The sequence below is a fragment of the Amblyomma maculatum genome, chromosome 9, assembly GCF_055883805.1.
Source record: "Amblyomma maculatum isolate TAMU_Amacu chromosome 9, ASM5588380v1, whole genome shotgun sequence".
In the NCBI taxonomy this organism is placed as follows: Eukaryota; Metazoa; Arthropoda; class Arachnida; order Ixodida; family Ixodidae; genus Amblyomma; species Amblyomma maculatum.
In genome coordinates this window covers 64,354,710-64,382,297 of record NC_139352.1, presented here as the reverse complement: position 1 = coordinate 64,382,297, position 27,588 = coordinate 64,354,710, and the positions used below count along the sequence as shown (strand labels likewise).

Sequence of the window (27,588 nt, the reverse complement as noted above, 5' to 3'; positions counted from 1 at the left end):
AAGGTGAGAAAAGCCGAAAAATATCGAGAGCACTGTTAAGTCTACACTGCAGAAATGCGAGCGTCTTAGCGTTGCTGGTGCACACGGTGCATCACGATTGCTCTCATTATCATTATCAACTAAATACACTGTCATTATCATTGTTAATTATTGTAATTATCACTAACTGTAGCGTTATTGTCATCTCTACTATCATGCTCACGGTATACAAGGAGAATTATGACATGCGTTTCACTGGTTGATTCAAGTACTCTGGTTGGTTCAAGTGCTCGGCTGGGGATCCGCGATATGAAGGTTCGTTTCCCGCTGGAGACCGGATTTTTATTTTTCTGATGATGTTGTTTCGGTTTCGGGTGATGACGTCATTTTATTTACATCTATAGGGTGAAGTTCAATAAGCCTGGTAGAGACGCATAAGCTTTCCACCGTGTCCTGTCCGTGCTGGTTTACATTCTTCAGCATGAAATCTCACGGCAGATGATTTTCTGCTTAAACCTTCAAATTGGAGATGAAATATGTTCGCGTTACACTAAACCGTTATTCTTACTTCTTATCTTTGGCGACTTTGTAATTCCGGCGTCCTTGGCGTCACTGAAGGCCCTCTTTCGAAATGCGTCGACGTTCCTACACCGCGCCACTCGGGGCCTGGTCCACTTCGGTAGCGTGACCATCGCTATTCCGGAGACGTGGCCGCCGAGGTCCAGTGCCAGCAACACCACGGCCAGTCTGTTCCCGGTGGCCGACGTGCTCGTGGAGCCGGAGAACCCGCAGTACGGCGACAGGCCGTACACTCTACAGCCCCGCGGATGCGGCGAACGTGGGGAGTACATACACCTGACACCCCACTTTCTAGCCGACATGAACGGATCTATCGCGGATACCTACGGGAGCCCAGGTGAGCACTGTAGTTTGAAAGAAGCTGAGGGAGAGTGATAGACGGGTGGGTGTCTCTCTTGAGGAAGCCAAGGATTCTCAGCATTTTAAATTCTGGGTGCATTTTAAGGCTTGTATTGCGCGCTTTCGTGCTAAATTATGAAACAATCTAAACCACGATCGTGGCTTCAGAATTCTGCTCATAACCCCATATACCGTCACTAAGGATCTACTATAAGCATTCACCGATTTCTGTGAAATTCTATGAATTTCTGTCTGGTATACCTTGCCTTTTAAGCAATATACATTGCAAAACAAAATGCTGTATCTATACTGCCGCGAAAGGAGGCGGCATTATCATGGCTTCAGCGATCAAATATAACGATAAGATAGAGTATAAGATCGCCAGATGACTGAATTTTCAGCATTTTACTTAGATAAGAATTCGCTGACGTGATTATGTTAGATCGTACCACTTATTTCACAGTAAATCGAAGCCACTTGACCACCACGGGGAGAAGCAGCAATATATATGACTGGTAAAATGTGGAAAGTGGAAAGAGGCTTTCACAGATAACGCATCCTCGCAGCTTACCTGCTGGTGCACGAGTGGGCTCACTACCGGTACGGCGTGTTCGATGAGTACGGTGATCCGGAAAGCTTACGGTACCCGAGCCTCTACTGCGAGTTCGGCATGGTAAGACCCTTCCCTGCTATGCACTACCACACTTATTGGCCTCAAGAATTCCGCGGTTTTACTGCCTTTCATGCTATTGACATAGCCGAAATGAAATTCGTTCAGTGGAGGTACCTGAAGTTGGGGCCGCAGCCACGCTAAAGTAGGCTATCCGCTAACGCAACTAGCTAGGATAACTGCGCAGATTGTAGGGAAAAGGTAAGCCACGCAGTCGTTTCAAGCGACAAAAATGTTAGTCATTTGGTTCAGTATGTTTTGAAGAAAGTCGCCAAGATGTAGCTCGTTTGTAACTATTGAAAAACTAGAACTGGTACACAATTATAATAACCCATCGTGTAGCTTCAATGCCACTGTAGCAAGCATTACGCGCTCTGGACGGTGCACTTCAACTTTGTTCTTTGTTCTGTGGAATAGGTTCGTGCCAGTACCTGCTCGCAGAGGATCACGTTTACGGCATCTACGGATTCGGGAGAGCCATGCCGCATCTACAAGGGCTGCCGCGTCTCGGCTGACTGCAAGACGCACTTCTTGCAGAACGACAAGAACCCGGTCACGTCGTCCATCATGTTCATGCCGTACCTCAAAGGCGTAAGCGTCTAGCCCTGAGCAGTGCTCTATTTCAGTTCTTTTAGGATTGCCTTTCGCACTGGCAACGAGTATCTGTTTTCCTTTGGTGTAGTGTACGTTTTAGAAATTGCCCAACCATTAATGAGATGATAGGATGCCCATTGAAGAACAAAGGCCGGGCTAGTAAACCTCTTATTACGATGCTATTTAAAAGATTTTGGGTCATGAGTGGTCTTGTATTTGAGAAAAGCAGCTACGGAACCAGGGGCTGGTTTTGTTTTTCGAAGTAGTCTTCTCCGAGTGCGGAGTTGACGGCCATACCGATTTTACAAATCTTATAGGGCGCCAAAAGGGAATACAATGCCAACCGTATACCTTTTTTTTTTTTTTACGCAAGCTTGCCATAAGGCATATTATAGAAACTCATGTAAATTATTTTCCGTGAGGAACCGGAGCAGGCTCCCGCTCTTATCGTTTTCGGTGAGCCATTTAGAAAAGTCCTCTTCCATTGCTGTGGTTAGTCTCACTTCGCGCAGAATCTGTGTCCTTGATGCCCTTGTCCCTGCACAAGTCCATAGCAGGTGGCGAACATCCACTTCTGCAGCTGGTGTGGAACGCCTCTGGCGTGTGGTTGGTCCGATGTCTGCTTGAGATTCCCATTGGCATATTACTGACCTGTTAGCGACTATTTCCAAATGATTTCAGAACTTCTAGTGACTAGCCGACTATCAACAAATATACACTGGTGCTGGTGCCCATTGACTGACAAATCAAGATTAGTAATATATCAGAGACATATATGTGTTAGCCAAACAACAACCTTTTCATTGAGCAGCTCTGTATAAATAAGGTCGTGTTTCTAAACAGCTAAAAGCCTGCACTAAAGCGACCAGCCTTGTCTGGTGCAGGCCACTGGTATGCTGAGAAACAAGGCATCGCCATTTAAGATTCGCTGCCGGAATTCAGCTAGCTATGAACAGATGGCAAGCGAAAAACAGACTAGCCTGTTTGTTGGTTCCGTTGCCGCTACGCTGTTTCTGCTTCAAACCCCCGCCGCAAGAGCCACGCTTGCGTTTTTGCCGTGCCACTGTAGATGGCACATGTTAGTCAGTGAGGGTTCGTGAGCACGTCATGTGGCCGTTGGTTGATGGAGAGTTTTGAAATTTTAGCGGCCTTTACTCACTGCAGACGGTACCAGGAGCATCATCGTCACTCAGCTTCGTACCTGTCTACTTCAATTGCTTCCATCACTCCTGCGTTCCTCTTCATAACTATTTCACTGTCTTTATTGTCTTAGTTTTATGGATGAGACCTTCGTGCTATTTATAATGTATTGTGATTGAATGTGGTTTCCATTGCCAGAGCGTCGAGTAATTGTTCTCGATTTCAGAAACGACAAACACAGCTAGGACTCGACAGTCTTGGGCCGTGTTGTGCGTTCAGTGGCATCACATAAAATGACAATCACGACCTATTTATTTCGCTGTACCCTGCGCGACATGCAAGACTTTCATAATGTACTGCATTCACTACTGCATGAAATCATGTTCATCGGGCTCTTTCGGCACTGACTTCGCTGTCTGTGTTTCCTGAACGCGCAGCGCAGACTAGCGAATATAGCTAAACTGTAAGCCTTCAATGTACGGTGCGCGTTAGAAAACGCGTGGCTATGCTAACTTGTGTGGCTATGCTATGCCACACGCATGCTAACTTGTCCACCCGATACATTCTCCAGTTTACGTGGGATGAAAAGGTGGTGCGAGATGTCAGGACATAAGCTCTCGAAGCGGCAACAACGCCACCTTGGAAGATCAAGCGAAGTTAGGAAGCCGCACCAGGATTAGAAAGGGGCGTTGCGGAGTATGTTTGTGATGTGTACGCAATCGACACATGTATCGAGCATCTTGGCCAACTATAAATTGCATGCCTCGTCCAGAAGTCAGTGAGAAGTTTGGGCTTAAACTGAACATTAAAAAGACAAAGATCATGGCGTCTTGCCCTATCAAGTCCTGGAGCATCAAGGGACAAGAAGTGGAAGCTGTGACAGATTTTTCTCTTCCTTGGCTCCAAGATTACCCCAGAAGGAGACTGCAGCCATAAAATTAAGAGACGTCTGTTTCTGGGAAAAAGAGCCATAGTTAGCCTTGACCGCCTAGTAAAGAGCAGACTGCCAACCAATATCCTTATCACTCGTGCTATGGTATTTCCAGTTGTGATGTATGGATGCGAGAGTTGGACTGTGAAGAAGGCTGACCGCCGAAGAATTGACGCGTTTGAATTGTGGTGCTGGCGGAGACTCTTGAGATTTCCTTGGACTGCCAGAAGATCAAATCAGTCGATATTGTCTACCATAAACCCTGACTGCTCATTGGAGGGTCAAATTCTAAAGTTAAAGCTCAGCTACTTTGGTCATTTGATGAGAAGAGAGGAGTCGCTGGAGAAAGATTTGATATTGGGGAAGGTCGAGGATCGCCGGAGAAGGGGTAGGCAGCGAACGCGATGGTTAGATGGCATCCTCGAGGCGCTGCAGATGAAGTTATGTGATGTTAGGAAGATAGCGAGAGACCGGAAAGCGTGGCGTGATATGGTCCATAGGGTCACGAAGAGTCGGACACGACTGAACTGAACTGAACCAGAAGCACTCCGTGGCGTACACTAGAACATTCTAGACAAGGCAGACCACCCTCTGCGCACCCGGCACTAAAGTTCAAAACGTTGCACTCTGTCGTCGACGGTTGCCACCAGCTCCATGCAACGGCAGACTGGTTCCTCTCGTATTTTTGGCGGAAGCTCGGATTATGGCACTCAGCGATGGCATTCGCGACTAGTTAGTTAATCAGTAGTACCTCATAAATCAGTTGGTAGGAATTGCCATTTATTACAGACTAGCATCGATTCTGAGAGAAGCAAGATGCCAGTTGCGGCATATATCTCATAGGGATACGCATAGGGAAAGGTTTACAAAATGAGTTTATGGCTGCACAGTGCGCCTATGATATAGTCATTTCGTGAAGAGTAACCGTGCTCATCCTAGAATAGATTTTAAATACTTGCTCCTGCGTCAAGGTGTGTTACGTTTAGGTTTACTGCTTTTGCAATCTGTTCAAAGTTGTAAATGGTTACCCCAAAAGAAGGTATTGCATTATAGACGCGTTGCGAAGTCAAACAACTGCTATGCAATATAGCAGTAGTCATATTGGCGCCATAACCTGCTTTTCACCTCCATTCTGCTCGGGCTTCTGTGAGCGCCCACTTCGCTTGCAAGCAGAGCGTTGGAATATGGTTGCGAGCATGGCGGTATTAAGCTCAAACCGACCATTTGCTTTGACAGGTGGCCGAATTCTGTGACAGCGGAGACAAGAAGCACAACGCCTATGCTCCCAACAAGCACAACCACCTCTGCCAGCGCAAGTCCACATGGGAAGTTATCAGTGCCAACCAGGATTTTAAAGGGTGAGTGTTAAGGCTTTCCAAAAATTAATTTTCCTGTCACAGTGAAATCAAATGCTCCTCTCTTACGAAATGATGGCAGTTTTTTTCTTGCGTACCTGGCGTGATTGCTTTCTTGACAGAGTGTAGCATTTAAACATTTATTTGACGCGCGCGCACACACACACACACACACACACACACACACACACACACACACACACACACACACACACACACACACACACACACACACACACACACACACACACACACACACACACACACACACACACACACACACACACACACACACACACACACACACACACACACACACACACACACACACACACACGCGCGCGCGCGCGCGCGCACACACACACACACACACACACGCGCGCGCGCGCGCGCGCACACACACACACACACACACACACACGCACGCACACACGCACGCACGCACACTCGTCTGCTTGCTTGTGTCAGGATATTCATGTGTTGTGTGTGGCATTCAAGTTAGTGTTCACTATAGGGTCATTTGTTTAACCTACACCAGCTACACCAGTGCAGCAAAAATTCATTGTAGGTATAGAAGATTTTTTACACTGGTGTAGCTGGTGTAGGTTAAACAAATGGCCCTTATTACGAATCATCAGCGTCCATGACACTGTATAAATTTGTTCTAATCACACGAAATTTGCATCGAAGTGAATCGGCCGGGTAAAAAATGCATTAAAAATTAAATATATGCCGTTGGACCGAATGCCACGTTGTATGAGAAGACTTTCGGGGTTTTCTGGACATTGTGTCTTCAAGCAATTAGGCGGGAGGGAGGGAGGGGGGGGGGAGGGACTGAGTAAATGAATAAGACGGGTTTGTCCTGAACCCTGAGAACGTTAAAAAATGAACATGGTGCTCCCATCAACCCTATGTCGACCAAATTTTTGCAGTAATAAACAAAATGTTACGTCCACATCATGCTAAGTAATATACCTAAATTCAACCGCCATAGTCACGATTTAATTCCACGCGCAAGAAAGAAGCAAGTCGTGTGAAGCGAAACACAGCAGTAGGTATTTCTTCGAATTTTGTGTAGCTAGCCCGATCAGTATTTATTCTCTATACTGTGAAAAACTGTGCGAACTGAGAGCATAAAGGAACTGCTTTGCGCAGTATTTCTTTTATCCTGAACCTGCCCTCCTGCTTTAATGCTAGCGATTTAAAATAGTTTGCGATTTCTGTAGCACTAACAACTTTTAAAGCGTTAGTATTGGGACAGCCATTATTGCAAAATATGTCCGGCCTTGGCAGCGACGTGTAAAGCCCTGGTGAGGAGAAGCAAAAGGGAAAGGAAGCACTCTCTCCGCTTTCAGGTGAGAGGATAAAGGGCGAATTAAAATGGACAAAGAGGAGAGAGGGGGAAGCGACAGATTGTGAGCAGGAAACCGTTGTCGCAGTCTTAGTCGGTGAGTGGGGAAAAGGGAGGCGGGTGCGGAGTGTTCAATGATTGGTGCGTTGGGTCCATAGAGTTAATACAACCAAGACCAGAGCGAAAGCGACAACGGCACTCCCATGTAAACTATCTTCACTCCTTTGCTATTCCTGTTGGCAGCCATGATGGTATTTCTCGCATACGTGTACAGCTGCGTACAGCTAGCGCCCTCTAGTTGTAGGTACAGCAGACGAAACGATACGAAACTATCGCAAGTACGCCGTTATATCACTTAAATTTTACAACTGCAAGCAAATCAAATCTCTAAACATTTTTATAATATTTAATGCATTATAAATTTATTTTTTACAGTCTTTTGTGCGAGTATAAGCAAAAATAAATAATAGGTGTACCATCATGGGGCTAAACGACTGCAGCACAACTTCCTCGCCGCTCTTTACCCCCCCCCCCCCCTGGTATGATTGCGCGAGGAGGAGGAGGAATCAACATTTATTAAGCCCGAAATAATTCGGTGGTGCATGCTTGCACCAGACGGGGTGGTTCCCTAGTTGCGGGACCCATATGTTTCCAGCAGCTCCTGGCCCCTGTCTGTCAGTGCGAGCTGGATCGATAGGGCGGGGCTGGACAACAAGGTCTCCCATCGCTCAAGGGGTTGGGGATTGGGGGTGTTGGCGGGAAGGGGAGGAGGGGGGGTTTTGAGTTGTTTGCATTCTGCCAAAACGTGCGGCAGGGTGCCCTTTTCTTTTTTACAAAAAGGACAGAGCATGTCGTGTTCCGCAGGGTACATGCGGCTCATCAATACGGGATGCGCAAGCGATCCCGCCTGCGCTCGGCGCAGGATCGTCTGTTGTTGCCTGGTGAGCTTGGGGTGCGGTTCTGGCAGTCTGCACCTTTCCTCTCGGTACATGCTTGTAATTTCCCGAAAGCTGGTAACCGGATGCGGTAGCTCTTCCGGCTCGTTCTCGCCCCGGATTGACATTTCTCGGGCATGGTAGTCTGCGATGATGTTGCCTGCTACCTGCGAGTGAGCCGGGACCCACACGAGCTCTATAGCTCTTCCCGGAGGCTTGCACTTGGATAGAATGGCTCGGGCCGCGGAGGATATTACCCCTCTGCGGAAGCTTCTGTAGGCTGTCTTTGAGTCAGTGACCACGGTGTCCACGCTCGGCTGTGCGAGTGCGAGGGCCATGGCCGCTTCTTCTGCAACTGCGGCGTCTGTTGTCTTTATGGACGCGCTGACGATCAGCCTGTCTTTTGACGTAACCACCACTGCTGTACGGTCACTGTGTTTTCGGAGCGAGGCGTCCGCGTAGAGGACCCTGGGGTTCTCTTCCAGCTTTCGGGCTATGGCTTTGGCCCGCGCGGTGCGCCTCTCGTCGTGCCCGGCGTCATGTTCCGGGGAAGGGGTTTGGTCTGAATGGCCGTCTTCCAGTCTTCCGGAAGGGCTTCCTTGAGGGGTACTGGCTCAATCTGCCATCCTATCTTGCGTAAGACGGCTCGTCCGTGTTTCGTATGACTGAGCCGGATTCTCTGATTAGAGAGGTGGGCTTCAATGAGCTCCTCCACCGTGTTGTGGGCGCCCATGTCCAGCAGTCTTTGTGTGGACGAGTATATGGGAATGCCCAGTGCTTGCTTCGTTGCCTTACGAAGCATCGTGTTTAGGGTGTCCCTATTCGCCTTCGTGAGCTGGAGATAGGGGGCGGAGTAGGTAACCCGTGACACGACGAATGCGCGTATCAGGCGCATAACATCGTCCTCTTTGAGGCCTCGGTTTCTATTAGATACCCTTCTGATCATACTGAGTATCTGTTCGGTTGTAGTTTCGATCTTTGTGACGGCGGCGTGTGCCTTCCCGTCGGCCTGAAGTAGTAGGCCGAGGATCCTAATCTGCTGTGTTGGCTTGATAGCCGTTCCGTCGATGGTGACGATAACGTTCGGCGGCAGCTCTTTCTTGGATTTTCCCGGTTGGATAATAAGCAACTCTGATTTCTGGGGAGCGCAGCTCAGTCCGCATGACTTTGCGTACTCATGCACGGTTGTTGCCGCCTTCTGCAAGGCTTCCTCCATCCAGGCATCAGAACCGGCTCGAGCTGTCCACACCGTAATATCGTCGGCGTAGAACGCATGGTCCACGCCTTCGATTTGCTTGAGTAGACCGGGCAGGGGCAGGAGGGCCAGATTGAAGAGCAGGGGCGACAAGACCGATCCCTGTGGGGTGCCCCTATCACCCAGCTCGACAGGGTCTGACTTCTCCTCCCCTATTCTGATGGTCGCTGTTCGGTTTGTCAGAAATTCTTTGATGTAGTCGAATGTCTTTCGGCCACACCTGGTCATATTCAGATTCCGCAACACGCTCGCGTGGGACACGTTATCAAACGCTCCCTTCAGGTCGAGGGCGAGTATCCCGCGCGGCGTGTGCCTCGTTGCCGGCTTGACGACCAGTTCGTGAAGTTGGATCATCACGTCTTGGGTGCTGAGATGTTGCCTGAAGCCGTACATCGTCTCCGGCATCTGATCTGTTTCTTCGAGGTGCTTCTGCAGCCGGCGAAGGACCATACGCTCCATCACCTTCCCCGCGCAGGACGTGAGGGAGATGGGCCGCATGTTGTCTATCGTGAGGGCTTTGCCGGGCTTTGGAATGAAGCAGACCTCGGCGTCCTTCCATTCCTTCGGCAACCGCGAGCTCTCCCAGGCTTCGTTGATGTGCCCTAGGAGGCCGCGGGCCGCTTTACTGCTCATGTTACTGAGTAGTTTGTATGTTATGGCATCCCTGCCGGGTGCACTTTTCTTGTTACTTTGATCTATCGCTGTCCACAATTCCGTCATGGAAAACGGCCGGTCCAGGTCTTCGTTGTCGGGTCCTTCGTATCTCTCTGGCTCCGGGTACTGTCCCTTCTCTGTCTTTAGGTACTTCGCCTTCAGGTCTTCCAGGAGCCTGCGGCCGTCTCCCTTGTACATGTTCAATACTTTGGTAAGGTTGCGATTGGTCGCAGTTTTGCTACTCAGCGGGTCGATCAGATGCCTCAAGAGGCACCACGTCTTCCACGTCGAGAGCTTGCCCTGCAGGCCGTCGCAGGTCTTCAGCCAATTCTCCCTGCATAGTTTGGCCGCGTGCTCGACGATCTGCTTGTTCAAGGCTGCTATGCGCTTGGCCAGTTTTCTGTTGTGCCGCTGACGTTTCCATCGCCGCGTTAACGAGTGCCGGGCCGCCCACATGTGGGTCAGTCTGGCGTCCACGTACGGTGTCTGCGAAGTCGTTGCGATTTCTTGGGTAAATTTTTGGAGGGTCTTCTTCTGGTCCCTCGACCATTCGGTGTAGGTCTGTTGTGTTTCAGCTCGTCCCGATTCTTCCTCAGACGCCTCTTCTTGTTCCTGGGTGAACTTTCTCATCTTGTCCCAATCCGTGATCCGCGCTGTCCCCAACACAGCCCGATATCGGGAACCTCGGATCGTGATGCCGATCACGCTGTGGTCAGAACCCAGGTCCACTTCTTCGCTTCTCCAGGAGACGTCTAGCGTTCCCGATAACCACGAAAGGTCTGGCGTAGTGTCCCTCGCGGCACTGTTGCCTCTTCTGGTAGTTACGTCAGGCTCGTTCAGGAGGGCAATCTCGTGATCCTCCATTGCTTTGGCCAATGCTTTTCCTCTTTTTGACTGGAACTTATAGCCCCATGTTGTGTGAGGGGCGTTAAAGTCGCCGAGGATCAGGAGCGGCCTGGTCCCCGCCAACCCTTTCGCCTGACTCACGATGCGGTCAAATTCGTACTGCCGTTGTGACGGCCGACAGTACGCGCTCATTACAAATAAATTGCCCGCGCTGCCAATTTCTCTTGCATGAATTTCGACCAGCGTGTGCTCGCACCCGCTCTCTCGCATGGTTGAACAAGTCAGTGGCACAGTGGCAGCGAGACAAATGCTAAGCTATGAAATGCGTTGCTTGAAATTCCGCTTGAAACGCGTTGATGTCTTGTGATTCTTTTTTTATCCAAAGGCGCCTTCCTACTTTTCCCACAACGTTTGCCAAGAAGAGATGAGCAGTGGTAGGTCGCTGCTCTTCATACAGCTTATTTACAGATATCAAACATATCTGATCGGAAAGTACGTTTTCTGAAGATCCCGACCGCAGCGGCTGCGTTTCGATGGAGGCGAAACAGAGGCTTCCGTGTGATGTCCGGTGTCAGCGTTGTTGTTGTTGTGGCTGTAGGAATAAGGAAAAGAAAATGCACGGCTCTGCTACTGGCTCTGTAGCTGAGCCACCTCCGCTGCCTCGTGCGGACAGAAGAGAAAATAGAGAAGACAGAAGAAGAGGGACAGAAAGGCGCGCGCCGCAACAACAGCCGTCGTCCACCACCGAAGCGATGGCGGGTGCAATGACGGCCTACAACAGATAAAAATTCTGTGGCTGACTAGCTCCCGCGGTAAGCGGCGTTGACCTACCGTCCCAGTCCCGTAGGGCCAGGAACAGTCCCACAAGGGCCTGCTACTGGCTCTGTACGTTTATACGTTCTGTACGTTAAAGATCTCCAGGTGGTCGAATTTATTCCGTAGCCCTCCACTACGGCTCCTTTTTCACTCTATCAACTTTCACTCCCGCCTTCCTCCCTTCCCTTACGGCGCGGTTCAGGTGTCCACAGAAACAAGTGTGACAGTGTCCACAGAAACAAGTGTGACAAACTAATTATTATTATTATTATTATTATTATTATTATTATTATTATTATTATTATTATTATTATTATTATTATTATGCAAGCTCCGTACAGTATGAGCGTTCCGCATGCAAATGGCATGGCACTTATTTGCGACACTGGGCAAGAAAAGGTTGAAGTTGACTTCTTTCTTACTCTGAATGATTCCTTTTCTCCTTTTTTGTGCTATATTTCCGTCATCACTATCTTAAGGCGTGTCTGCTTATCGCAGACTGGCTGCTGCTGACCTGGAAAGGGTAATCCAGGTGAATTTCAAGGAAGTGCAGAAACAAAAAGGCACCGTGGGTCGGGTTATTTTGGCCCTGGATATTTCGGCAAGCATGCAGGTAAGTCATCTTCGCGACAAACCATGAGCGCAGTCAAATTTCTGTCTGTATCATGATGATTTTGGCAGCCCTTTGGTACATTTATTGGGAAACGTTGCAAATAGGACGGTCCAATCTTGGCGCGTACGACTGTATCAAATGTGTTGGGAATGGTAGAATTATCGACCTTACTTGAAAGACTACTATAAGGTTCCTGAAGGTGCGCTTTCTGAAAGGTTCAGAGAAAAACATTGTTGCAAAGAGGGAAAGAGGGCGAGGGAGAAAGGTTTGACGCATAACCTTTGTGCGCTCGTATGAAGACGTCGGTCCCACAGAGCTCTGATTTGTTAACGGCACCGGGAACGCTGGTGATGTCGTCCCGAAAGTGATGAAGTCAATTGTGACAATTATGGTAACTACCCGTGAGACGGAAGGATAATGTCGCTGGATTTGAGCGCTTGCCACTGTTATGGCAGCCACACCTATGAGCTCTTTTCCTTGCAGTTCTGGGTGCCTTTTCGGCTTTACGTTATTTGCTGTTCCATTAGATATCATAACCATGCCATGTCTACCCCATGTTTCGTGTGTTTCAGGATAATAGTCGCTTGGACAACCTTAAGTCAGCGGCCGCTCAGTTCATTCAAGAGCTCGTCCCGGATGGACTGGAACTGGGAATAGTCGTGTTTGACGACTTCGCCTGCGAGAAATCTCCTCTTACGTCTGTGGATGCGTCGACGCGCACGAAGCTCGTCGAGATCATGAAGGAGTTGAAAGTAGGAGGCATGACGTGTATCGGATGCGCTCTTCAGATGGCGCTCGAGGTGAGGATCAGAAAGAATATAGTATAGTGCAGTGTATACGCACAGTAGCGGCAGAAAGTCAGGTCAGGAGATAAAACTCCTTGAGGTAGGATACTGATGTGGTAGAGGCTTGAGAGCTCTAAGTTTGTGCCTATGGGAGATAAATTTGTCCTACTGTGGGACTCACCTTTTCATGTATAATGAAGATATTATATTAGAAAAGCTGAAGCCTTGTATTCAGAAATAATTATGGCCTCAAGCTTATCGGAACAATGAATTCTTAATTAATTAGGCCAGCTGCAGTTCATAAGCCTTCCCACTGACTCCAAACCGACCCAGGCAAACACCGTATTAAAGGACAAAAAAGAGCTGCCAAATTCAATAAATTATGCTCTAGCCTTGATTTTTATAGCTCAGTCAGTGCAGCAAACAAAGAAACTTGCGGGATTTCGGGAAGGGTACTCAGCAACTGAAGGTAATCAAACCATCGATCATCAGAAATGAGCACAATATATCCAGCCCCTCTATGAGGAATTCAATGCCATGAAAAGCAATCTATTGAGTCGAAACGTTAATGGTCACACGAATAGCAGATTCGCAGGGCTATAAAATGCCAGTAGCAACAGACGGCCAAAGCTGACCGCAAGAAATCGGCCTGAACATAAATCAGAAAAATATCAGACAAAATGGCATACACGGGATACGAGTTTATGACGGACACCGTGCTGTTAACTACGTTCTTAACCGTTCTAGCACATATTCCTTTTCACGCCAGATGGCGTAGTTGACTGCTTACACTGTGCTGTTTACAGTTTGGGAGCATGTTTATATAACAGGTTGTCCGTTGTGGTAGCAGAGAGGAATCATCAGGAAGGGAGATGCAGCAGGAAAGGATATTGGGAAGCCTACAGGGACAAGTTGGTCCCAACTGGTTCGATACAGCATTAATCGAAAGTCAGTGGGAAAGGTCATTGTCTGGCTGACCCTGTAACCGGGCTGACCGTAACGATGATTCTGGGGGTGATGGGCGTAAACTAGCTGATGATGATGGGAATGAACCGGTGCAAATGTGTAGGTTTATGCTGCGCATTGTCTCACTGTTTATCATCGTCTGTCACAGATGTTGAGTAAGAACGGGGCGAGCACCGAAGGATCGGTCATAATCCTCATGACGGACGGTGGCGAGAACTCGTCTCCGTACATAGCGGCAGTCGTGGACACATTGGTCTCCTCTCAAGTAGTGGTTAACACAATCGCCTTCGGCACTGATGCCGAGAAGAGTCTGGAAAACCTCGCCCTGCGAACTGGCGGCCGGCCCTTCGCCCTCAAGGATGAGCAGTCCAACGTCGCGGCCGCCCTAGAGTCTGCATTCCTGGACTCGGTCACTGCTTTCCTTCAAGACGACGACAGGAGGCGGGTCGTGGTGAGTCGAGTTCCCTTTCTACAACGGTAGCCACATCACCTAAACATTGCCCGGATTTCTTCTCCTGCGCGTCATTTCCCTTGCAAACTTGCGTCGAGGCAGCGAAACGTGGACGCTAATCTGCAGCAACCAAAGCAGTCAAACTGGCAAACGCTACAAGCGAAAAGCAACAAAGTGTTTTGCACTTGTGACTGCGCCTTTCCGTTACCCCTAACCACCTCGTTCTCGTCCTTCCAGTGCTAAGCGCAGCACAGCAACAGTGTTTCAGAGCGTAGGGTGCGTATGTCGGGATCGAAATGGCCTGGTTGCCATGGCAGTCCGGTGCGGGTAAAGTTTATCTTAGTGGGCAGCGGCAAGCGGTGCATCTTAAAGTTCATTCACACTTGCCAGCAGTCGCGAAGCGCATACGACGCCCTGTCGCATACGACCAGGAGGTCGTTCAGCTCGACCGATGTTCGAAAGTTCAAAGGCGACCCGCGAGTCGCTTTTCTGAATCGGTCTCATTCGAAACGACACTTGTCGATCTTGAGCGTTCTCCAGCAGCGAACAGCCGGATGTAAAACACCTCTGTTCCCTTCAGCTGTGCGTTGATTGGTTACTGGTTTACGACCAGCAGTAGCAACGCTGGCAAATCGAGCAGCGCATGAGTGTCCTGCGATGCCGCTTTTCGACCAACGCGACATTTTCGACCAAAACGGTTGCACAACCTATGCGAGTTGCAAATGTGAGCGGGTCTTATAGCTGACACCCTCTTGTGCCACCTCGGCTCGAGGAAAGTTTTATGAAAGATTCCACGAGTGTTGCTAATGCGGGCTGGAAGAACCTCCTGCAGCTATTTCTAAAGAGCCCCCTGCATACAGAGTACGAAGTCTGTAGTGCCTTTTAGCTGGTCGTTAAAAGTGTTTTTACTAACGAATTAAAGTGCGAAGTTGTAACCAGTGAAATAAGAAAGTCTTAACACCTATTAATTTTGGAGCTGCCGAAAATAATATCAGGATTATCACCCATTCCGAAGGCACAGCTTCGAATATAATGGTGGTTGTATCGGGATCTGTCATAGAATTCTTCTTCTTGAACCAAATCGCAGCGTTTGAGAATTTTTGCGCATTTTACACTTTTATCCAAACTCCGAGTCGAAGGTGAGCGATTGATTGTGGGACATATCGTTCGGGAACTGAACGATTTGTGGAAATGAACCTTAGTGTCAACGAGCAGTAGCGAAAAATGGCTGTCTTCTTGGTATCTATGTTTAGTACTGGGCGTTTGGTGGTGGAACTAAAAAAAAAGGAAAAGAACATTACCGCACACACGTAGCGCAAAGATGGATTCGAAAGCAGGAGAAATACATTGCCACCAACTGATCATTCATCACTTTTTTTTTTTGCATTTTGCCGACGTTATTGTCTAATTCATTCTCCCCCGGGTCTGTTTCCTTATTATTCCAGGCGAGCTTGCGTACCTTGTTTAACCTATCTTAGTTTGTTGGGTTTAACGTCCCAAAGCGATCGCTGTGAGAGACTTCGTAGTGGAGGGCTGCGGAAATTCCACCAACTAGGGTTATTTGACGTGCCCTGACATCGCACAGCACACGGGCGCCTTCTTCTTGGCTTCATCAAAAAGCTGTCGCCACAGCCGGGATTCTGTCCCGCATCTTTGGGCACAGTAGTCGAGCGCCGTAACCGCATACTGCAGCATACGGTGGAGGGGATATTTTTCATACCCATGTGGCTGTCGGTGCAGTCTACGCTAAGAGTTGACGTGAACGGTTAAGACATGGGTTCCTTTATCCGTATCCAGATTGGGTTGGAATTGGACTGTTGTCTGGCGAGCACTGGCAATGCGAGCCCAATTATGCTGCCATGAAAGTGTTGCCCTTAAGACCTGACAGAAAAGTGATCAAAATGTACCGCGGATAACCTATAGAATGTATTTTAGCATTAAGCTTTCTACAGGTTAGATACACAGTTGTGTACAAAACCTAGCAGCTCTTTCTGGTAGTGTGATGCGCCTACAAGTGATTTCTTTGCGTCAGGTAAGTCTCGCATTCTTCTGGTCTCAGGTAACCTAGGATTTAACCCCATACATTGTACTTAATAAAGCAAAAACATTTCTCGAAACCGTGAGGACAGTGTATTTGCGCAGAGATACTTCGCCGCCACTATACACTCTGCAATTTGTTTTTATTAACTCATGTCTGCCCCCTTTTTTGTAATGTCTTGCAGTAAATTTCGCTAGGGGCTTTCCAAGACGATGATGTGAAAGGCGATGATATAATGATAGCAACGGCGATACTTGATGAGATAAACGAAGAGATGAACTGAAGTTTATGCAAAAAACTTTGCAATATATACAGCAAGATTGGGTAACACACGGATCTAGCTAGCATGATGCAGCCGAAGATGACGAATTAAGCCATAGCATAGAACACTCGACTGGGCCCTGGGGCTCAGTTTTAATGCCTCGGAGTCCAGCCCACATCTGAATAATAGCCCATTGCAGCAAGCGTCGCCACGATTGGTTGCTTGCTGCTGACCCCACTCCTCCCGACTTTCCTGGAAATAATTCTTTCCCGAGACGCATGCGAAAGCAAAGAGCTACAAAAGGTAAAGCATACAAATGGCAGTGACCTCAGTGCCCATATTAGCTTGCTGGATCCGGGTCTCAGCCCCACAACCTTAACTTGTACGCAGGCCCTTCTCTTAGAGAGAGAGGGAACAACTAAATACCAGACCCTTTCAAAGCTTCCCTTCGTAAATCCGTGTCGCCTACGCGTTGGCACAGTGCACCTGATCACCCCAACGCCACGGTTGACAACAATTTGGCATTGTTTCGCCGTACCGGGTGCATCTACCTTTTGCCATACGCGGGCTTTGTTGTTGTAACCTCGACTGCCATTCCAACAGCCTCCGTAGATGCTGTTCACCCAGCACTGCGCGAATACCTCGCTGTCGACAAGCGCCTTTATCCTGTGTGCACACAAGAAATGCTGACGCTTGACTGTGCCCACCGCATTTCCGCGTACCAGCACAGACCCTTACAAGGGTATTTAAGGCAATAAAGTGAATTTGCAATTTCAGGTGTGATGTAAACCTTGTATATGCATTTTTGTTTCGGAATCCTTTCAGTGTTTACATGGAAATTCGCGGCATTCCGATGTTACTACTTCGATTAATTATGAGAGTTTGTGCAAAATTTTATACCTCCATGCAAAACAAAAATTACCGTTTTTTTTATGTGCTAGAAAACTAACAAATATGATTTGTAAGGCATTAATTTCATTGGGCAGAAAAAGAAAAACCATTTTCTGGAGTTACTAAATGTGACATCTGGAAGGTGTAAAATGAAACATAATGAAGCAAAGGGTAACATGAGTGGAAGGGTACCTTGCCACAGTGAATGTGCACACAAACAATGCAAAATTCAATCTCAGTTTTAAACAGCAAGTAGTAAGGAAATTTGGCTTACTGCGCACACGGAAAAATACAGGAAGATGGTTTGGTTTGGTTTGTGGGGTTTAACGTCCCAAAGCGACTCAGGCAATGAGAGACGCCGTAGTGGAGGACTCTGGAAATTTTGACCACCTGGGGTTCTTTAACGTGCACTGACATCGCACAGCACACGGGCGCCTTGCTTTTCGCCTCCGTCGAAAAGCTGCCGCCGAGGCCGGTATAAAACACAGGAAGAAACGAAGTTACAGGACAGAGCGCTTCGTTCCTTCCTGTATATGTCTGACTGCGCTGCAAACCGATTTCAGTGATGCCCAAACTACCCAGCAAAAACCTTCTCGCTAGTAAAAGAAATTCAACCTTGTTTCTATTGTCGAGATCTTCGACCGGTCGGTGAAACTGAGGGACAGGGTCGAGTTCGAGATCCTCCTGGACGCCGACGTTGGCAACGAGACCACCATCACGGTGCAGTGCAACGAAGCGACCAGCCTCAAGGCGGAGCTGCGCTACCCGGACAACAAGACCTGCGAGGAATGCCTGGTGGCCGGCCCGACTGCGACCGTTGGATATATTACATTCAAGATTCCAGGAATCGCCACGGTATGGCAGCACGAAAGAATTTACTTAACTGCTTTTATCTGATAAATTTCGGTCCTCTGGCATAATGTCAACTTCGTATATGTTCACGTTTCTCAACTTTACGAGTATTAGTTGATCTTACGAGTCTCTATATTGTATAGTTTTGCGTTAAGCCGCTCGTTTTTCCGTTTTTCTGTTCACATACTTTTACCCTTGGCCTGGTAATCAAATCGTCATATGGAGAATCAAACAGAGAGAAAGAAATAAAGTGATCTTTAAAGAGTCATGAGGAGAATCCTAATCAACAGGAAACAATAATCCCATCGGTGCCAGGGGAACAGCATCTTAGATGTAGGAATAATAGCAAACGTCGATTAAAAGCCGCAGGTTATGTAAAAATAGCCAGAAAATGCTACACTCCCACATTTTCATATGTCGCCCTTTTAAAGCTGTGCAGCTTCGAATTTAAAAGACAGCCGTATTTTTTTTTTTTTTTTGCCAAAACCTTTAAGGATATTAAAGGATTGTGCTCTGTTACAATGCGTGGAGAAGTAAATATACTGCTGTGAGTTTAGGCAAGTTACTATAAATAACAGTGCATCCTGCGGTAAGATTTCTTCCCGTTTCAATTTCGCCAAAATGAAATGTTTTAATTTATGTGCCTCAAAGAGGGCCCAGGTAGGTCATGCTTTAAACAATGTCTTGATACACTGTTTTCTCTTTATTTTTTGTTACGGGTAATCACGCCTTTGCACCAAAAATGATGAGAGATTGTATGGTATACACTCTGATGTCAAATACTGCTGTATGATATGGCAAATTGAGAGATAAATAAATAGAGATAAAACATTATAGAATACGCTCCATGTTTTCCTTTGCGGAGCGAGCAGTTTATAAAAATGGCGAGAATTTGGGTTAGAATTATGATATCGTGTAAAGTCGGAATCGCACAAACTTTCTGTGACTATGAGCCTGTAGTGGTGCAGTTTCAGCTATACGTGTGGTGCTATCTGGGAGGCAGCGCGTCAAATGCAGAAATTAAATTTACTAAATCATGATCATGACGAAGGGAAGCACCAGCCATGGTGGCTCAGTGGTTAAGAAGCTAGATTACTAAATCCCAGCACATGGCTTCGAACCCAACCGGTCCGAATCAGCTCAGATAAATTTATTTTTTCAGCCTGAAAGCACGACAAGAGTCATAGAGTTCAGTCATAGTCTCCACCACCCTTTCTGTTGGCTGACGAGCTTGAGACTCACCGGAGAATCGCACGTTGGAACCGCTATACCGAATTTGGTTTGAATTACCCGCGCGAGGCCATAAGTTTGGTAGCTAATAAAGCAGGTTGGCCAATCAGCGCGACGGCACAAGTGTTAAACAGTTTTGCTAGGCTCTGATCCTCTGGCTTAGTGTTTTGGCACTAAAAAGCACATTTTAAATTGTAAAATTTTGAAATTATCTAAACTTCTCACAATAAAACACAGTAAAGAGCGTTGAAAATTTTGCTGGGGCAGCGCAGCATTGCTGCCACTGGTACCGTATTGGATTGGAAAACATTTATTGTCAGCAATGAGCGATTTGTGGGCGCTACACTTAGATGGCCTCAAGACCGTATAACTGTACCTGGAGACCACTTGTAAAGGTTTTTGTTTTGGCTATCGACTCAGCTTGGCTCATGCTGATTGCTCTAGATGTTTTTCACAAACTGTAGGTTCTAAAAGCCATGATGTTTTGCCAAAGAGGTTAGACTTTGGCTTTTGTATTGCTACGCTTAACGTCTCTGTTTACTTAACAGTCGATATCTCCCCGATGTCCCCATACAGCCCGGAACCTGGACATTGGCAGTGTCTCGAACAAGTGGTTACTCTGAGTTGAACGTGCACGTCCGTGCCACGTCTCTGGTCAGTGGACCGGACGTGGAGCCCGTGTTCGTGCGCGCCTTCCTCAAGAAGACCGAAGTAGGCAGCGCGGACGAGGCTGCCATTTACGCGGAGGTCACTAAGGGCACCCACGTGGTGCTGCACGCCAAGGTCACGGCCACGGTCATCCCGCCCAAAGGCAACGAGGAGTTCGAAGTGCAGCTGTTCGACGATGGTCTCGGTGCGTTTGTGGCTACGTCTCAATGGTGCTCGCAATGAGCAGAGTTCCCTTGTCAAGCACGAGATCGCATACCCTGATAGCGTTGAGCAACGTACTGAAGGCAAATACTGAATGGCTCTTGCCGCATTCAAAATGAGTGGCGGATATGATGACTGCGGCCACTGGAGGTGAACTGAAGCCGCACGATTTCTTTAAAGTGATTGGTAGTAGTTGGGGTAACTGTAACCAGGTACAGCTTCACGTAAGAATGCATCATGCATTAGCTGACTTTACATTCTCGTCTACAATAATATAGGCATGGCCGTCATCATATGACTTGATAGAGTATACATAAGCAGCAAACTGTTCGAATCAACCGCACCGCCACCGCAATACCAAATATGCAGTCAGTAGGGACACGTTCTGCAGTATATTCCGTAGCGCGACTGGACTACTTTGTAGTCCAGTCGCGTATGCATGTATGTGATGAACTGTCGGAATAACATGGAGATACTTTGTAAATACAAGACGAACTAGGGGGCTCATGGAGAGATACCTTTGAGTGGAATGATGCACGGAAATGAGGGAGACAAAAGGACGACAGAAGGAGAGAGCACAAAAAAGCGGAAAAGTTGATGCTAAGCAAGAGCCCGCGGGCGCTCTGGAAGTGACCAATCGTAAGGCGCGTGCTCTACATAAGCAGCCACTGAAACCCGAAGAGCGGATAAAGTGGAGATACGCCAGGGAGGAACAATATAAGGGCGAAACTTGGAGCGTGTGTCGGACAGGGAGGGCCGCACCTGCGCGCAGTTCTAGGCCTTGCCTGTCCCTACATCGGAGCTGTGCGGCAGGGGGGTAAATAGCGGCGAGGAGGTTGGCTACAGTGCTATAGATGTGCTACACTCGCGTAGCGCCACGATGGTACTATTATTAACTATGTTGCTTTACTCGCACAAAAGAACTCTAAAAAGTAGATCTATAAAGTTAATTAAAAATGTTTTCACATTTTATTTTCTTACAGTTGCAAAATCTAAGTGATAAAAAGGCGGATAAAAGCGTACTTGCGATAGTTTCATATCGTTTCGTCTGCTGCACCTAGAACTATAGGGCGCTGGCTGTACGCAGCTGTAGTATTCAAGAAGTACCATCATGGCCGCGAACATGATTAGCAAAGGAGAGGAGAGGGTTCACAAGGGAGTGCCGCCGTCGCTTTCGCTCTAGTCTTAGTAGTATAACTCTATACTGTAGAGTGCCAGCGTCATCACGTCGAGCACCCCCTGGAGTAATCAACGGCGAGCTTTGGATTATCTGCGGGTCCTCAGCCCTTTGGTGTCGGCCTTGCAACACTCCCCCTTCCCCCCCCCCCCCCCCCCCCCCCTCCCCAATCCTTTTGTCCCTGATCGTCAAGAGTGACGCCGCCCAGATGACTGACATAATCCGCGACCTTGTGTCCACTCTCCCTTAAGATTACCCCAAAGTAAAAACATGAAGACAGAGCCGAAGAGCAGACAAATATCAAACGATTTGCGCTCCCCCATTCCCGTTAGATCGACCAACTATCGCGATGCAATTATTATTGTTATTATATATTAGAAGATCTGATAGAAAAACTGCATCACATTTGTTTTCTGTTAAAAGGTTTTTGTTCTGTGTCTGACTTTGGACTCCATCTTACCGTGTGCGTGTGCGTGTGTGTGTGTGCGTGCGCGTGCGCGTGCGCGTGCGCGTGCGTGCGTGTGTGTGTGTGTGTGTGTGTGTGTGTGTGTGTGTGTGTGTGTGTGTGTGTGTGTGTGTGTGTGTGTGTGTGTGTGTGTGTGTGTGTGTGTGTGTGTGTGTGTGTGTGTGTGTGTGTGTGTGTGTGTGTGTGTGTGTGTGTGTGTGTGTGTGTGTGTGTGTGTGTGTGTGTGTGTGTGTGTGTGTGTGTGTGTGTGCGAAAAACAAATGTATTTGGGCGCATGCATCAGATTCTACTTGCCTCAGATGTGTCAAAGATAGACGGAACATACTTGCTCTGTCCATGGTAAGAATACCATGCGACCGGGCCTAGAGTCAGAGCTACAATAAACTTCCCCACCCCCCTTGTTTTGCAATAACCTTTGACCGCTATATTACTGATTTTGCACGCATTTTGCACGGAGAATCTGCCTGCGTCCTACTGTGCATTTTTAAAAGTCCGAATTGCTGTTCCGCAGTACTCCCCAGCTTTGTTAACAAGCGGCCCATCGCCTATGTGAGCTGGATGTCAAACCGTGTATTAGGAATAAGAGCTTTATTATTGTGACCCTATTTATCACTATAGGTTTACATTTTCATACAGGAGCGAGCGCGTATGGGTATCAAATTATTTGGTGATAGCGATCGTCGAACATCAATAGCGAAACCAAGTTACATATACCAACCTGCGCGAAATTCTCACGTGACAAAATATATGCCGTTACGCTCACGAAACTGGCTTCTTCAATCGGAATCTCGGAATTTTATTCTGGCCCGTGCTCTTTTCAAACGCAGGTGCCGACGTGACTGAAAACGATGGCATCTACAGCGGCTACTTCACGCAGTTCGACGGTATCGGTCGTTACTCGGTGTCAGCCCGCGTTGTAAGCGCCGATGATTCCGTCATCGTCAAAGGTCGCAAGGCCTCTGGAAGCCTCCCTGCTATGGTGCCATCTGGTATGTGAATATCGGAGTACGCAGAAACCGTAATGAACATGGTGGGCGTCCACTGATATAGTATTGCTTTTCTTTGTTTCAAAGCCTTTTCTTGCCCTGGAGTCAATCCTGCATAGTGAGAACAGGGGCACAGTTCTGAGTTAGACGGCTCGAGCTTGCGGCTTGAATTGCACCGAAAGAGGGCAGTGTAAAGAGGGACAGCTTTTAAGCATTTGCCTGGCTAAACATGCTTGGTGTTTTCATTCTGCAGGCGTCCGGTGTACGACACAAGTTTGTCTAATGCGTCCGTTAAGGCAATGACTTTCAGCATAAATTAAGTGGCGTTCCCATTCGTAACGTAGACAGCAATGTGCAGTATATGAGAAGGAGGTTATTATTGATTGCAAGGTGAGGTACAGTAAAGGTTGCAGGAGTATTTCGCGGTGTACAATGCTGGAAGACAACTGTAAGTTGGAAAGGAGGACTAAACAATACAGCGCGTTTGGGTTCTATTTTATTGTATTTTAGCGCATTATTTTTCGTTAAACTTACTCAACGCTGTCGTTTCGTCCTTCTCCTACTCAATCGGAGTTAATTTTCGACCTTCCCTATTTCTACACTAAGTTCCAGCCTCAATACACAACAATGAACAAGGCCAGCAACATGTGTTACTGTGGGTGTATTAAGCCATCCATACTCATGTGGAGTGGGGAGTCCTGCTATAGCTGACTTCTTTATCTACGGTTACATTGAGGATGGCGTGAGTTGAATGATCTAAATTTATGAAAAATGACCATCCAACCCTAGGCCAACTACAAAAGAAAGGGTACCTGGCCCGTGCTCCTAACAGGGTCTTATTCAAATGCGTTTCTCTTCCGGTGCCCATAGTAGGCAGCCAGCTTTCTTTCGTACTTGATCTGTACAGTCATGTAAGCACCACAGGATGCTTTCATCGGTGATGGCCGTGGCCCCAAAGGCAGGCGTCCTGAAATATCCATGTGAAATAGTGTGTTTACAGTGGTACCAGCTGTCTTTTATAGCTATAACCATAGTAACAGCAGCGAGACCCACGTTTCAATTGTTCTCTTGTCCATAAAACAAACAGTGGCTCTGAAGAACAGTTTTAGCAGGAACACATGTGACAAATGACTATTGCAACTGATCTATGGGTCGCAAGTTCGTAATTGATTTCTTCTGGTGTTTACAATCCCCTAGAGGAAGCTGTCACGAGTGAAGCTCCCGCATCGCTAGACGAGATGGAAGGAATTCCGCTCGACAGCTTTGTCTACGTAGATGAAGACATCGAGGTGGCCGAGCCCCACATCGTGTCAAGCGACAAGGCTCCCCACTTCAGTCGTTACGCCGAAGCCGGCTCTTTCCGACTCACTAATGAAATCGACAAGTCCAAGATTCCTCCAGGGACCATCGATGACCTGGAAGTCGAGGACGCTTTCGTAGCGGACAACGGCACGCATGTGATCACTTTGGTTTGGACTTGCCCAGGAGCTCATTTGGATTCGGGAAAACGTAAGTTGCAATGAGCTCACTCTTTTTTCGTGTAGTGTATGCTGTCTTATGAAATCTGCTTCTTTCCTACACCGGGTAGTGTTTGGATTCGCCAGTTAAACCTCTAGATGAAATATAACTGACCTCCGATCGGGCCGCCTGAGGCATTGTAGATTAACAAATACTTATTTTCTCATTTTAAACCCTCCCACACCAGCATTTCAACGTAAATCAGCTGTACGTATATGGCCCGTTATCACTCATTTCCTCTTCTAATACACGATAAGAGTTCATGTCTGAAAATAGCAGACCATGGCTAGGCACTTTATGTGACCGTTCTTCTGTACGTGTTTTCGCACGTAAGAAGCGAAGTGGCATTCAGGCGAGAACAGGGGTTTCACGCATTAAACACGTTAATAATAACAATTTGTGCATTTTATAAGTGATAGTGTCGCCGCAAGACCAAGCGTCAGCGTCACAACATCCTGCTATATATTTACGTGTGCTGAACATTTTTTTTTTTTCGGATTCGACTTTATTTAACTTATACTTTATTACTGTATAAACGTTGTTAAAACTTTCAGGTGAATTGCCCATTTCTAGAAATATGTTGCCTTACTGACGACGACAACAATTCCAGGAAGAGCACGTTAGATAGAGGTTGGTTTCTGAAAGGGGAATGCCACTTGTAACAACACAGGATGCGATCAGCGTACAGAGCCAGAATGTTGAGAGCGCGTAACTGCGCTTTAATGACTCATTTGTTTGTTTCAATAGGATTAATTTTTCTCTGGCATCGGTAATATGAATAGAGCCTTGTCAAATTTCAGCTTTTCAATTCATTTTTCAATCTCAGTCACCACGTCCTGCGGATTAGCAAATGGTCACAACGAAGGTGCCTTTCGGAAGCGAAACCCATTGTATATGGCCTTGTGGTGGTTTACGGAAGTAATATAGGACAATTTGTAGAATGTTTTGCGAGAATCTGTAGCAGTTATTTTACATCCGCTACGTAATTCACGATCAAGGAAGTCATAAATGGTCTAAAATGTTTTTTTTTTTTTTTTTTTCATTCATGAAGCCTCAAAGATTGAGGTGAGAGGAGGCACCCACGTGGACGACATCGTGAAGAAATTCGAGTCCGCGGTTGAGATCAGCCAAAACAACACGGAAGGAGGCGACATGCCAGCTGGAGAGGTCCGTCAGAAGCAAAGACTGCGCTTCGCTCTGCCCGACGAACTGCTGCTGGAGGCCCGGAATGATTCGACGCACGATTTCTACTTCGCGGCCAAAGCGTGGAACGACGATGGACTCTCTTCATCACCTTCCAATGTAGCGAGAGCTACTTTCGATCGACCCTCGAAGACCGCAGGGAAGCGCGGTGGCACGCCGTGGTGGGTGATCTTGCTCAGTGTTCTTGCCATCGTCCTTGTGATGGCTGGACTCGTCGTGGCGGCACTTTGGATCATGAAGCGGCGAAAGCAGAGTGGCGGTCTCCTAGGCTGATGACAGATTATAGCTTTATCAAAGGATGTCCTTATTGAATGTTCATCAACGATATTTCAATTTTCTTTTGAGAATCCTCAGAGCCTTCATAGCTTTATCAAAGAATGTCCTTATTGAATGTTCATCAACGATATTTCAATTTTCTTTTGAGAATCCTCAGAGCCTTCATAGCTTTATCAAAGGATTTCCTTATTGAACGTTCACCAACGATATTTCAATTTTTTTTCGAGAATCCCCAGAGCCTCTGACAGCAAGATAATTTATCTGGTTCACACTAAAGTACATTGCAAGCGCAATATTAGGAGGTATTAGGCGTTTGCCCATGGAACAGGCTGTCTTCTTTCCTTACGTCGCCGGGTTGCTGTCGAGAGTGTCTGAGTGTTTCAATGCATGCAAAAAGCGTGTCCACACTTCGTCTCACCCCACCGCGACGTCATTATTCAGCATTTTTTACTGTCCATCTGGGATGAACGGTTACTTTTAAGCTTTCTCGATTTAATCTGTCCTGAGAAGAAATAGTTACCTTACGTAAGCAACAGAGATGATTTCATCTGCTTTCATTGCACCATTGCATGAAAACGCTGCACAACTTGTCATTGCTCATTGTGATTATTTTATTCTGAATAAATGAAGTGCAGTAAACTTACTTTTGTTCTTTAAGCCATGCCTTTTGTCTGTTTATTTAAAAGCTACTTTATTAAAAGCGACTTCTCTCCAACTACCTCAATCTATTGCTCCAAGCCATGTCTTTTCTCTCTTTCTTTATGTTGACCGAGAAACATTAAAAGCTACTTCTCCCCAACCACCCCAAATTATTGATCCGCTCTTGAGACGCTATTGCACGCATTTACTGCCTCTCCTTCTGAACGTGTGGTTGCCTCGATGTGCCAATGGAGGGCATTTCTGACAGCACAGCTGTTTGAATATTATCATTTGGTAACGGTGTTGACGGATGTCATCAAGTGGAAATTTAGCGGAATAATGCGTTATGCGTTATCATTAGGATAACCATGGTGCAGAAAAGCTGGCGTCGTGCGTTACAGCTGTGTGTGCCTATACCTGCAACATAACCGCCAACTACTCTTCAACTCCAAAGTGTGGCAGGTGGTAAAGTGAAGTGAGAAACATCCACCTGTCCACTTGTAGCGCAGAGGATGGAGAGGCCGAAAGATGGCCGCCACAGAAAAAACACCCCCGTTAAATGTCATTAAAGAAATTACTTTGTACAATTGATGCCGGCTAATTATGACTACCAATGACGTTGGAAGGGGAAACAAGCGCGCTAAAAACACACACAGAACGAAGAAAACAACAGGACAAGCGCTTGTCCTGTTGTTTTCTTCGTTCTGTGTGTGTTTTTACTACGCTCGTTTCCCCTTCCAAGGCTATGTACCACCTAGCCCAGATACAAAGGCTACCACTAACGCAGCAAACATTAAAATGAGTGTATGTGACTGATAAAACATTGAATATGACTAAGAATGACGCAGCAAAGAGGAAAGCAAAGTCATTGAGAGGTTCGCATATCAAAGTTGAGCTGAGAACCTTTAATGACAAGTCATA

At 47.2% G+C, this 27,588-nt stretch overlaps 1 protein-coding gene across 1 annotated transcript in view; it reads left to right on the top strand.

Moving 5' to 3' along the window:
• LOC146179233 (calcium-activated chloride channel regulator 3A-1-like) overlaps window positions 1-26,685 on the top strand; it is a 38,131-nt gene extending 11,446 nt beyond the window's left edge. Inside the window, exons 3-14 of the mRNA XM_084578916.1 lie at window positions 598-895; window positions 1,464-1,570; window positions 1,985-2,158; window positions 5,469-5,590; window positions 11,943-12,057; window positions 12,630-12,857; window positions 13,957-14,259; window positions 18,084-18,305; window positions 20,109-20,385; window positions 22,873-23,034; window positions 24,229-24,540; window positions 25,601-26,685. Coding sequence (XP_084435042.1) covers window positions 598-895; window positions 1,464-1,570; window positions 1,985-2,158; window positions 5,469-5,590; window positions 11,943-12,057; window positions 12,630-12,857; window positions 13,957-14,259; window positions 18,084-18,305; window positions 20,109-20,385; window positions 22,873-23,034; window positions 24,229-24,540; window positions 25,601-26,025 — 2,745 coding nt within the window. The 3' untranslated portion in view covers window positions 26,026-26,685. The remainder of the gene's footprint in view (window positions 1-597; window positions 896-1,463; window positions 1,571-1,984; window positions 2,159-5,468; window positions 5,591-11,942; window positions 12,058-12,629; window positions 12,858-13,956; window positions 14,260-18,083; window positions 18,306-20,108; window positions 20,386-22,872; window positions 23,035-24,228; window positions 24,541-25,600) is intronic.
• Window positions 26,686-27,588: the final 903 nt, after the last annotated feature.